This window comes from Eleutherodactylus coqui, chromosome 11 (genome assembly GCF_035609145.1).
Source record: "Eleutherodactylus coqui strain aEleCoq1 chromosome 11, aEleCoq1.hap1, whole genome shotgun sequence".
Lineage (NCBI taxonomy): Eukaryota > Metazoa > Chordata > Amphibia > Anura > Eleutherodactylidae > Eleutherodactylus > Eleutherodactylus coqui.
In genome coordinates this window covers 24,180,983-24,193,414 of record NC_089847.1, presented here as the reverse complement: position 1 = coordinate 24,193,414, position 12,432 = coordinate 24,180,983, and the positions used below count along the sequence as shown (strand labels likewise).

The following is a 12,432-nucleotide window of genomic DNA, read 5'->3' as shown; positions in this document are numbered from 1 at the left end:
AGTATGGGCAGTACAGAGGAGAGGAGCAAGAAGCCAGGGAGGAGGATGAGGAGTGACAGGAGGAGTATAGGGGGGGGGGACAGCGAGAGGCTGGTCCAGGGAGGGTCACTAACCCAATTTTCTTGAGTTCCAGCGGAGCGGCTGTGCGTGCAGCAGAGAGGCGGCAGTCCGTGGAGGAACTGGCGGGACCAAGAGGAGCATGGACGGATGCAGCGACGGGACGACCGGAAGACGGATCGGCTGCTGGTGGGCCCACAGCACCTATGCAGCCCGGTGAGTCACCATTAACACCAAACGTTTTTAATGTTGTTAGCTGGTCTGTGCCCGCCGGGGAAAATCTTGGGGGAAGAGGTTTTAGCGGAGGTATGGGGGGGGGGGGCGCAAGTGGGCGATGTGAGGGCACTGATAGGCTGTATGTGGGAGTTTTTGCGGAGACAGGAAATGGGTCCTGCTTCGCTGCCTGTGTCGGCACATAATACGCCGGCGAGTGCGTCGTCTGGCCGTGAGGACTCCGGGTCAAGAGGCTCTGCCGGAGGGACTGGGGGAGAACAGGCTGGGGGGGTTGGCGGTTGTTGGCCTAGGGCCGTCGCCGGTAGCGGCGTGGACTAGTTCGGTGCCAGCTTCATCCAGTAGGGTTAGTACTATGGAAGGAAGCTCGGCAGGGTTAGAGGAGTCGGCATCGGGGGTGACAGTAGCGGTGCAAACTGAGAAAGAGGGAGATGCGGTAAGGTTAGACGATAGGGCGAAAGGCGAAGTATACGTCTGTTTCGAGGGGCCCATGGGGGCCCACTTAAAAAAGGAAGTTAGGGGAAAAAATATGGAGGGATGAGTATGTCGAGATATTCTCCCTTCTGCCGTGCGGCCACCGTTCAGGAGCGGACGCGCTCCGCTAGTAACTGTGCGGCCACTGTCCACTCGCTTCTACCCTGAAACCCAAAACTAACAGTGAATGCGGCGGTGCCGTTGAAGTGCACGAACACCGCTGCTGGCGCTGAAGGATGACTGGAATCCAGTTGTCGGACCCCAGTCATCTGTACGATCGCCCCCATATTGTGCAGAGGCACTACCCGCGTTTGTCAACGATGCCTTTTTTAAGAGTTTAAAAAAATATATCTGAGTAATCAGAGTGAAAATCAGTTACAGAACACGCGCTGCTGTTCTCTGGAATCAGCCGTCGGCTGGATTCACATGAACATATATCGGCTTGGTTTTCACGCGGAGCCGATATACGTCGTCCTCATTTGCAAGGGGGTGGGGGGGGAGGATGGAAGAGCAAGCAGCAGGAACAGAGCTCCCGCCCCCCTCTCTGCCTCCTCTCCACCCCTCTGCACTATTTGCAATGGGGAGTGGCGGGGCTGATTCTCGCCACTTAGACCCACCCCTGTCCCGCCTCCTTTCATTGCAAATAGTGCAGAGGGGTGGAGAGGGGGCGGGAGCTCAGTTCCTGCTCCTGGCTCTTCCAGCCCCCCCTGCATATTAGGACGACGTATATCGGCTCGGCGTGAAAACCGAGCCGATATACGTTAGTGGGAATGCACCCGTAGTCACATTACTGAGGAGCGCCTCTTCCTCCTCTAATCACACGGCACTTCCAGGTTGTGCGTTTCAAGCCTCACTACAATGAACAGCCACGTGATTTCCAGAACGAGGCTTTAACCGCAAACACATCATTGGATGTTCTGGGATCTGATTGGCGCGCCCGGCAGCGCGGGAAAGCAGTGGGCAGAGCCGGCCGAGGTGGAGTTCCTGGCGGAGAAGCAGCTGGTGACGGTGATCCCCAACTTCAGCCTGGACAAGGTCTACCTCATCGGGGTGAGCGGTGCCATTCTGGGGCTTGTAGTGCCGCTGCGTCCGCACGGATCTGTGCTTGGGGATGAGGCGCCGGACTATCAGACTGGCGTTCCTGTCACTGGGGACTGTTTGTGGGGCTTCCAGAGTACAAAGTGCTGAAGTAACGGACTCTGCTGTCAGCCCCGCCCCCTGGTGGAACCCCTGGTGTGCGGTGTCGCCGGGGCCCCGTGTAGCGGCAGGCTAGTAGCTGTACGGGGCCCTACGGATCAGACAAGTGTCTTACGGCGGCCGCCTGCGGTTTCATGGTGTCGTGTATAGTGGCGGCGCCCGCTGATGACCTCACCATCTTCCCCTTCTGCTGGCGCGGCGCAGCAGGACTTTACAGCGTTTAATGCCCCCCCTCCGTTTCAGTGGGCGCTGTACGGCGCTAAAACCGCACCGCTGAAGATAGACCCAACAGCCTTCGTCTTGGCGAGCGTCGCGGTGAATGGCGGCTCCGTGCGGCAGTGGAGATGCCCACTGAGAGCTGACGGATACACGTACAGCCGTTACCCGCAGATGTCGCTCTCCGTTCTGGATCTTAAGTCCGCAGCACTCTGTCGCCGCACGCATTTGTTGTGCGTTTTCCGGGGGCGCAGTAAATATTAGTCATTGCCTCCTGTTGACGCCGATGGTTAGTTCAGACGCCGATTCTTGGCAAAACTCGCGTTTCACGGGATTATTTAATTTTTTCCGTTATAACAGCCGGCCGCAGTAAACGTACACAGAGTCCGGCACTGCAGAGTCCCTGATGTCGCCTGAAGACCCCGGGTGTTTATCTGACTTCTGCTCTTCCGCAGGGGGATTTGGGACCCTTCAACCCAGGCCTCCCGGTCCAGGTGCCGCTGTGGCTCGCCGTCAACCTGAAGCAACGGCAGAAAGGTTGCATCGTGCCGCCGGAGTGGATGGATATCGGTAAGGAGAGGCAAGACGCCATACTGCCGGGTTACCGGAGAACTGAGATACTAAGAAGCTCACAGCAGCCGATCTGTAATGTGACAGCGGAACACTGCAGGGAATATATAACACTACCCAGTGATAGTGCTTGCAGTGCAGCCCCCCCAGGGGATAGTGCTTGGGTCTTCTCCCTCCGGCTCGGCAGCATCGGCGTTTTGGCTCCGCCCCCTTGTACGCGTCATCGCGTAGCTCCGCCCCATGACGTGTGCCGGTTCCAGCCTCCTGATTGGCTGGAATCGGCACGTGACGGGGGCGGAGCTACGCGATGACGCGTACAAGGGGGCGGAGCCAAAACGCCGTTGCTGTCGAGCCGAACCGAAGGGAGAAGACCCATCTGCGCAAGCGAGTCTAAAAAAGCAAGAAGACACCGAAATTAGACGGAACCATGGCGACGGGGACGCTAGCAACGGAGCAGGTAAGTGAATAACTTCTGTATGGCTCATATTTAATGCACGATGTATACTACAAAGTGCATTAATATGGCCATACAGAAGTGTATAACCCCACTTGCTTTCGCGAGACAACCCCTTTAATATGCCAGTCAGCATACATGCACCACATATTGCTTTTACATCCAAAGTTTATTTTAAAATGTTTATATATGAAAGGTCCCCTGTTATTGTGTATCGCTCATTTCTTAATCTCAGCAGACTATATATCCTATCATCTTCATTCTGGGTCATCAACCCTAAGATTATATGTCACTAAAACAACTGTCCCACGTATTAAGGTACAACACCACCTACACAAAGGGGGGGGGAGGGGGAAGAAAAAGAGGGAGAAGGAAAAGGAGTAAAGAGGAAAGGGGGAAAAAGGAAAGAAAGAAGGGGGGAGAGGGGAAGGGAAAAGAAAAAGCAAGGGAATAGAAGGAGAAGAAGAGAAAGAATAATTATAGTTATGAACTCGAGCAGGCATCCCTAGATGTCTCTTGTTGTCACAGCGGGTATACTCTCCTTACTACCCCCCAACTTATATATCTATTATAGTGACCACACTCACAGGTTCAACCGTTCACAAAATATACTTTATTTATTCAACCCTTAGGCCGCCTGCACACGAGCGGAAATCCCGCTGCAGGATTTCCCGCGGGATTTCCGCCGCTGAAAGTTTGCATAGGAGTGCATTAAAATACGCACTCCTATGCAGACAGCCGCGGTTTGGCCGCGCGAAATCTCGCGCGGCAAACAAACCGCGGCATGTCCTAATTTTCTGCGGGGCACGCACTCACCCGGCCGCCGGCTCCGGTCTGCGCATGCGCGGCAGGCGGCACATGAAAGAGCCGGGGCCGCCAGGTGCGGGTGAGTACGCGCTCGTCCCTGCAGGCGCTCGGGTCGGATCGCGCGGCGAGAATTCTCGCTGCCGGATCCGACCCGCTCGTCTGCAGGCGGCCTTAATAGGTGGAATCCAATGCATCCAAAGGAGAAATTGATTCAAGTTCATTCAAGGAGACTGTCCGAACGAATTGTGTCGGAGGGGAATACTTAGAAATGGGAATTGGATCCAGCTGTCGGATCTACGTAGGCTGTGACCTAAAAGAATAAAAACAATGTACAATTAAAATCCAAAAATTATGGCTGAGATAATATCATAATTTGATGCTCACATATTTAAGCATATACTACTGAATCTATTCAACCGCTTTACCTATACAGCAACGGGTTGTACTCAATGTTTAGTCCTTTCGGATACACCGTACCTAACTCGAAGATCCACTTCGCCTCCAGAGATTTTAGACGTTTTTCCCGATCACCACCCCTCATGTTTCTTTCTACAGAGTCAATTATTCTGTACCTAAGCTGACTGATTGTATGGCCAGCCTCCAAAAAATGCTTTGGGATCGGTAGATCTTTTCTCGCCGTTCTGATTGTACTCTTATGTGCCATGATTCGATCTTTGACTTCATTAATAGTTTCTCCGACATAGTACAAACCACACGGACAAGTGATGACATATACTACAAAAACCGAACGGCATCAGTAATGTTTCCCGTATGTGGATGAGGGAAACTTTCACCCCTAATTAGATTGTTGCAGTTACTACAACTATGACAGGGGAAATTCCCCCGTCTCAGAGGTACCAATCTGCTCTGCCTGGAACTCGGACCTTCTGTCCGCCCCGTGTGGACCAACTCATCCTTCAGATTGCGTCCACGCCGGAAGGACATTAAAGGTGGCTGTTGGAATTCTTTTATCTCCGGATGGCTATTTGACATGATGTGCCAATGTTTATAAAGTATATTCCTGACGGACTTGCTGATGGGCCCAAACGTAGTAACAAAAGGTATCCGTACAGGATCATCAGCAATTGTTTTCTTAAACAGATCTTCCCTAGTCATATCCAGAGCTTTCCTTTTAAATTTCTCCAGTGTGGCTGTGGGATAGCCCCTCTGGGTAAATTTTTCGCACATTTCTGTTAGACGTTGATCTGCCCACTCCTCCTCTACAATGCGCCTCACTCTTAGGCATTGGCTCCAGGGGAGTGTTTGTACCATCCCCGGAGGGTGTTGGCTGTTGTACAGTATCAGATTGTTACGGTCTGTTTCTTTTATGAACAAGTCCGTTTTGAACGTCCGTCCCACTTTCCGCACTAGAACGTCCAAAAACTGGACTGTATCCTGCGAATAGACCAATGTAAATTTCAATCTCGGCATTACGTTGTTAATTTCTTCATGGAAGCATTCCAATTCGGCAGCTGTACCTTTCCAAATGAAGAACACGTCGTCTATATACCTCCACCACACCTGGACCTTGGCCCAGGTGGGGGAGGCATACAGACGACGTTCCTCCACAAATCGCATGTAAATATTTGCGAAGGTTGGGGCCACATTCGCCCCATAGCTGTCCCTTGCCTCTGCCTGTAGAATTTACCATTATACAGGAAAAAATTCCGTTCCAACAACATAGCGAGCAGTTGTATAGCAAACTCTATGATTCTATTTGAGAAGTCAGATTCCATCAAAAACTCTCTCACCGCCTGTAACCCACATTCGTGTTCAATGTTGGTATACAAGGCGGAAACATCAAAGGAGCCAATTAGAGGTGATAGTGCTTGCAGTGCAGCCCCCCCCCCAGGTGATAGTGCTTGCAGTGCAGTCCCACCCCCCAGGTGATAGTGCTTGCAGTGAAGCCCCCCCCCCCCAGGTGATAGTGCGTGCAGTGCAGCCCCCCCCCCAGGGGATAGTCCTTGCAGTGCAGCCCCCCCCCCCACAGGACAGTGCTTGCAGTGCAGCCCCCCCCCAGGGGATAGTCCTTGCAGTGCAGCCCCCCCCCCCACAGGATAGTGCTTGTGGTGCAGCCCCCCCCCACGGGATAGTGCTTGCAGTGCAGTCCCACCCACCCCCAGGGGATAGTGCTTGCTGTGAAGCCCCCCCCCCCAGGTGATAGTGCTTGCAGTGAAGCCCCCCCCCCAGGTGATAGTGCTTGCAGTGCAGCCCCCGCAGGGGATAGTGCTTGCAGTGCAGCCCCCCCCCCCCAGGGGATAGTGCTTGCAGTGCAGCCCCCCAGGGGATAGTGCTTGCAGCTCCCCCCCTGGGATAGTGCTTGCAGTGCAGCCCCCCCCAGGGATAGTGCTTGCAGTGCAGCCCCCCCCCCCCATGCGATAGTGCTTGCAGTGCAGCCCCCCCAGGGGATAGTGCTTGCAGTGCAGCCCCCCCCCCCAGGGGATAGTGCTTGCAGTGCAGCCCCCCAGGGGATAGTGCTTGCAGTGCAGCGCCCCCCCCCCCCCAGGGGATAGTGCTTGCAGTGCAGCCCCCCCCCCCCCCGGGATAGTACTTGCAGTGCAGGCCCCCCCCCCCCAGGGGATAGTGATTGCATTGCAGCCCCCCCACGGGATAGTGCTTGCAGTGCAGCCCCCCCCCCCACGGGATAGTGCTTCCAGTGCAGTCCCACCCCCCAGATGATAGTGCTTGCAGTGCAGGCCCCCCCCCAGGGGATAGTGCTTGCAGTGCAGCCTCCCCCCAGGGGATAGTGCTTGCAGTGCAGCCCCCCAGGGGATAGTGCTTGCAGTGCAGCCCCCCCAGGGGATAGTGCTTGCAGTGCAGCCCCCCAGGGGATAGTGCTTGCAGCCCCCCCCCCCCCTGGGATAGTACTTGCAGTGCAGCCCCCCCCAGGGGATAGTGATTGCATTGCAGCCCCCCCACGGGATAGTGCTTGCAGTGCAGCCCCCCCCCCCACGGGATAGTGCTTCCAGTGCAGTCCCACCCCCCCAGATGATAGTGCTTGCAGTGAAGGCCCCCCAGATGATAGTGCTTGCAGTGAAGCCCCCCCACGTGATAGTGCTTGCAGTGAAGCCCCCCCCAGGTGATAGTGCTTGCAGTGCAGCCCCCCCCCAGGGGATAGTGCTTGCAGTGCAGCCCCCCCCCCCAGGGGATAGTGCTTGCAGTTCAGCCCCCCCAGGGGATAGTGCTTGCAGTTCAGCCCCCCCAGGGGATAGTGCTTGCAGTGCAGCCCCCCCCCCAGGGGATAGTGCTTGCCGTGCAGCCCCCCCCCCCAGGGGATAGTGCTTGCAGTGCAGCCCCCCCCCAGGGGATAGTGCTTCCAGTGCAGCCCCCCCCCCCAGGGGATAGTGCTTGCAGTGCAGCCCCCCCAGGGGATAGTGCTTGCAGCCGCCCCCCCCAGGGGATAGTGCTTGCAGTGCAGCTCCCCCCCCGCCAGGTAATAGTTCTTGCGGTGCAGTCCCACCCCTCCCAGGTGATAGTGCTTGCGGTGCAGACCCCCCCACAGGGGATAGTGCTTGCGGTGCAGCCCCCCCCACAGGGGATAGTGCTTGCGGTGCAGACCCCCCCACAGGGGATAGTGCTTGCGGTGCAGCCCCCCCCCCCCCACAGGGGATAGCGCTTGCGGTGCAGCCCTCCCCCAGGGGATAGCGCTTGCGGTGCAGCCCTCCCCCCAGGGGATAGCGCTTGCAGTGCAGCCCCCCCCCCAGGGGATAGTGCTTGCAGTGCAGCCCCCCCCAGGGATAATGCTTGCAGTGCAGCCCCCTCCCCAAGGGGATAGTGCTTGCAGTGCAGCCCCCCCCCCCCCCAGGGGATAGTGCTTGCAGCCGCCCCCCCCCCCCCAGGGGATAGTTCTTGCAGTGCAGCTCCCCCCCCCCCCCAGGTAATAGTGCTTGTGGTGCAGTCCCACCCCTCCCAGGGGATAGTGCTTGCAGTGCAGCCCCCCAGGGGATAGTGCTTGCAGTGCAGCCCCCCCAGGGGATAGTGCTTGCAGTGCAGCCCCCCAGGGGATAGTGCTTGCAGCCCCCCCCTGGGATAGTACTTGCAGTGCAGCCCCCCCCCCCCAGGGGATAGTGATTGCATTGCAGCCCCCCCACGGGATAGTGCTTGCAGTGCAGCCCCCCCCCACGGGATAGTGCTTCCAGTGCAGTCCCACCCCCCAGATGATAGTGCTTGCAGTGCAGCCCCCCCCCCCCCAGGGGATAGTGCTTGCAGTGCAGCCTCCCCCCAGGGGATAGTGCTTGCAGTGCAGCCCCCCAGGGGATAGTGCTTGCAGTGCAGCCCCCCCAGGGGATAGTGCTTGCAGTGCAGCCCCCCAGGGGATAGTGCTTGCAGCCCCCCCCCCCCCTGGGATAGTACTTGCAGTGCAGCCCCCCCCCCCAGGGATAGTGATTGCATTGCAGCCCCCCCACGGGATAGTGCTTGCAGTGCAGCCCCCCCCACGGGATAGTGCTTCCAGTGCAGTCCCACCCCCCCAGATGATAGTGCTTGCAGTGAAGGCCCCCCAGATGATAGTGCTTGCAGTGAAGCCCCCCCCCCCCCCCACGTGATAGTGCTTGCAGTGAAGCCCCCCCCCCCAGGTGATAGTGCTTGCAGTGCAGCCCCCCCCCCAGGGGATAGTGCTTGCAGTGCAGCCCCCCCCCCCAGGGGATAGTGCTTGCAGTGCAGCCCCCCCCCCCCCAAGGGGTAATGCTTGCAGTTCAGCCCCCCCAGGGGATAGTGCTTGCAGTTCAGCCCCCCCAGGGGATAGTGCTTGCAGTGCAGCCCCCCCCCCAGGGGATAGTGCTTGCCGTGCAGCCCCCCCCAGGGGATAGTGCTTGCAGTGCAGCCCCCCCCAGGGGATAGTGCTTCCAGTGCAGCCCCCCCCAGGGGATAGTGCTTGCAGTGCAGCCCCCCCAGGGGATAGTGCTTGCAGCCGCCCCCCCCAGGGGATAGTGCTTGCAGTGCAGCTCCCCCCCCCCCCCCCAGGTAATAGTTCTTGCGGTGCAGTCCCACCCCTCCCAGGTGATAGTGCTTGCGGTGCAGACCCCCCCACAGGGGATAGTGCTTGCGGTGCAGCCCCCCCCACAGGGGATAGTGCTTGCGGTGCAGACCCCCCCACAGGGGATAGTGCTTGCGGTGCAGCCCCCCCCACAGGGGATAGTGCTTGCGGTGCAGCCCCCCCCACAGGGGATAGTGCTTGCGGTGCAGACCCCCCCACAGGGGATAGTGCTTGCGGTGCAGCCCCCCCCACAGGGGATAGTGCTTGCGGTGCAGCCCCCCCCACAGGGGATAGTGCTTGCGGTGCAGCCCCCCCACAGGGGATAGCGCTTGCGGTGCAGCCCTCCCCCAGGGGATAGCGCTTGCGGTGCAGCCCTCCCCCCCAGGGGATAGCGCTTGCAGTGCAGCCCCCTCCCCCAGGGGATAGTGCTTGCAGTGCAGCCCCCCCCCAGGGGATAGTGCTTGCAGCCCCCCCCCCCCCCAGGGGATAGTTCTTGCAGTGCAGCTCCCCCCCCCCCCCCCCCCAGGTAATAGTGCTTGTGGTGCAGTCCCACCCCTCCCAGGGGATAGTGCTTGCGGTGCAGCCCCCCCACAGGGAATAGTGCTTGCAGTGCAGCCCCCCCCCAGGGGATAGTGCTTGCAGTGCAGCGCCCCCCCAGGGGATAGTGCTTGCAGTGCAGCCCCCCCACAGGGGATAGTGCTTGCAGCCGCCCCCCCCCCCCCAGGAGAAAGTGCTTGCAGTGCAGCCCCCCCAGGTCATAGTGCTTGCAGTGCAGCCCCCCCCCCCCCAGGTAATAGTGCTTGCGGTGCAGTCCCACCCCCTCCCAGGTGATAGTGCTTGCGGTGCAGTCCCCCCCCCCCCCCCAGGGGATAGTGCTTGTAGTTCAGCCCCCCCAGGGGATAGTGCTTGCAGTGCAGCCCCCCCCCCAGGGGATAGTGCTTGCCGTGCAGCCCCCCCCAGGGGATAGTGCTTGCAGTGCAGCCCCCCCCCCAGGGGATAGTGCTTCCAGTGCAGCCCCCCCCAGGGGATAGTGCTTGCAGTGCAGCCCCCCCAGGGGATAGTGCTTGCAGCCGCCCCCCCCAGGGGATAGTGCTTGCAGTGCAGCTCCCCCCCCCCCCCCCAAGGTAATAGTTCTTGCGGTGCAGTCCCACCCCTCCCAGGTGATAGTGCTTGCGGTGCAGACCCCCCCACAGGGGATAGTGCTTGCGGTGCAGCCCCCCCCACAGGGGATAGTGCTTGCGGTGCAGACCCCCCCACAGGGGATAGTGCTTGCGGTGCAGCCCCCCCCACAGGGGATAGTGCTTGCGGTGCAGCCCCCCCCACAGGGGATAGCGCTTGCGGTGCAGCCCTCCCCCAGGGGATAGCGCTTGCGGTGCAGCCCTCCCCCCAGGGGATAGCGCTTGCAGTGCAGCCCCCTCCCCCAGGGGATAGTGCTTGCAGTGCAGCCCCCCCCCCCAGGGGATAGTGCTTGCAGCCGCCCCCCCCCCCCAGGGGATAGTTCTTGCAGTGCAGCTCCCCCCCCCCCCCCCCCAGGTAATAGTGCTTGTGGTGCAGTCCCACCCCTCCCAGGGGATAGTGCTTGCGGTGCAGCCCCCCCACAGGGAATAGTGCTTGCAGTGCAGCCCCCCCCCAGGGGATAGTGCTTGCAGTGCAGCGCCCCCCCAGGGGATAGTGCTTGCAGTGCAGCCCCCCCACAGGGGATAGTGCTTGCAGCCGCCCCCCCCCCCCCCCAGGAGAAAGTGCTTGCAGTGCAGCCCCCCCAGGTCATAGTGCTTGCAGTGCAGCCCCCCCCCCCCCAGGTAATAGTGCTTGCGGTGCAGTCCCACCCCCTCCCAGGTGATAGTGCTTGCGGTGCAGTCCCCCCCCCCCCCCCCCAGGGGATAGTGCTTGCGGTGCAGTCCCCCCCAGGAGATAGTGCTTGCGGTGCAGCCCCAGTCCCCCCCAGGAGATAGTGCTTGCGGTGCAGCCCCCATCCCCCCAGGTAATAGTGCTTGCAGTGCAGTCCCACCCCTCCCAGGTGATAGTGCTTGTGGTGCAGTCCCCCCCCCCCCCCCCAGGGGATAGTGCTTGGAGTGCAGCCTCCCCCCCCCCCCCCCAGGTAATAGTGCTTGCGGTGCAGTCCCACCCCTCCCAGGTGATAGTGCTTGCGGCGCAGTCCCACCCCAGTGATAGTGCTTGCAGTGCAGAGAACCTCTCAGAACTCCCTGGTCCTTCCCCCGAAATATAGGTTTCTTGTTCTTCGGCCACGGCCCCCTCTGTTCTTTGGGCCCCATAGCGGACATGTTCTACTGACGTTGGCAGCAGGTTCACCGTTTGGCTACGCCGCAGCTTTTGCCGGCGTGGCATCGAGATCCCAATGTTGTGCTGCTAAACCCAGCTTCATGACGCTGAGCATGGAGACGTTGACAAGTTCTGGTTTGTGGAGGTTGTCATGTGGCGATACCTTCTGCGTGCAGTGTGACCGCGTTCAGGTAGCAGAACATTGTGATGCCACGGAGTAATCTGCGGCACGGGCGTCTTCTGACATTGGCTTGTAGCTCAGATCTGAGTGCGATGCCGCTCTGTAATAATGTAACTGCTTTCCTACGGGAAATCCTGACGCCTCCAGCCTGAAAGCTGAGAACTCCGGGGGTGCAGCCGTCATGTCACCTCAATATAAGCATGGGGAAACTTTGTAGTTGCTCCAAAGCAAAACTCAGCGGTGCTGCTGGTTTTACTGCCGCAGACGCACATTTGTGGTCTCCTCTGTCAGGATTTGGTCACAGATATCAATATTTTATCTATTTCTTTACCGCCACTTTTAGGAAAGTTGGAGGAAATCGAGATAATGAACGGAGGGAGGAGACGTTCACACAGATGCCGAATCCTCATTACATAGAACTGGCCAAGTTACTGTTAAATTAGTAAGTATGACGCCTACAACACGTTACTGACAGCCGATTGGCTTAATGGTGACATTCAGTGGGTTTGTGGCTTCCTCCTGGGTTCCCACATCGGTTGCGTCTGGCAGCTGTTCTGCCGGACACAACTGATGTCTTCTTGTTGGTGTACTCCTTGCACTGGCGCGCTACGTCAGATGCCGCATCTAGCGTTCTGTCTCACATAGGTTGACATCGGCATCAAAACTGATGTGCCGGATGCCGTGAACTGGCCCATAGCAAACGCTGCATTTCTCTACAATGCTGGAGGGCAGAAAAGCCAGATCGCCGGCCGTTTACACGAACAGTCCCCAGCCAGGGGCTAGCGAGCCCCCGGTGTCTGGCAACCCCATACTATGTGGCTCGCCAAGTTCTAATCATACGCAATATAATCAGTGTGAAAAACTTACTGCAAACGTTTTGTGACTCTTGAATAGCGCCACCTTGGATGGTATAATCTGTCAAGGCTTCATGTTTACTTTGAGGTTCCCAATGTCGCTGACGAGATCCAGAAGAGTGGACGCCTCTGGTCA

The 12,432-nt window shown here is 58.8% G+C and overlaps 1 protein-coding gene across 1 annotated transcript; it reads left to right on the top strand.

The window, feature by feature from the left end:
• The first annotated feature begins 1,674 nt into the window (after positions 1 to 1,674).
• On the top strand, positions 1,675 to 11,875 carry LOC136581691 (DNA replication complex GINS protein PSF2-like). The gene is made up of 3 exons (XM_066582315.1): positions 1,675 to 1,812; positions 2,631 to 2,745; positions 11,786 to 11,875. The coding sequence occupies exons 1-3, from the start codon at positions 1,675 to 1,677 to the stop codon at positions 11,857 to 11,859; spliced, it is 327 nt and encodes a 108-aa protein (XP_066438412.1). The 3' UTR covers positions 11,860 to 11,875.
• Positions 11,876 to 12,432: the final 557 nt, after the last annotated feature.

Excerpts from the sequence above, each read along its gene's own strand:
- LOC136581691 (XM_066582315.1), top strand. The coding sequence starts at position 1,675 with ATGTTCTGGGATCTGATTGGCGCGCCCGGCAGCGCGGGAAAGCAGTGG. Across the intron at positions 1,813-2,630 it reads ACAAGGTCTACCTCATCGGG|GGGGATTTGGGACCCTTCAA; the intron begins GTGAGCGGTGCC and ends GCTCTTCCGCAG. Across the intron at positions 2,746-11,785 it reads GCCGGAGTGGATGGATATCG|GAAAGTTGGAGGAAATCGAG; the intron begins GTAAGGAGAGGC and ends CGCCACTTTTAG.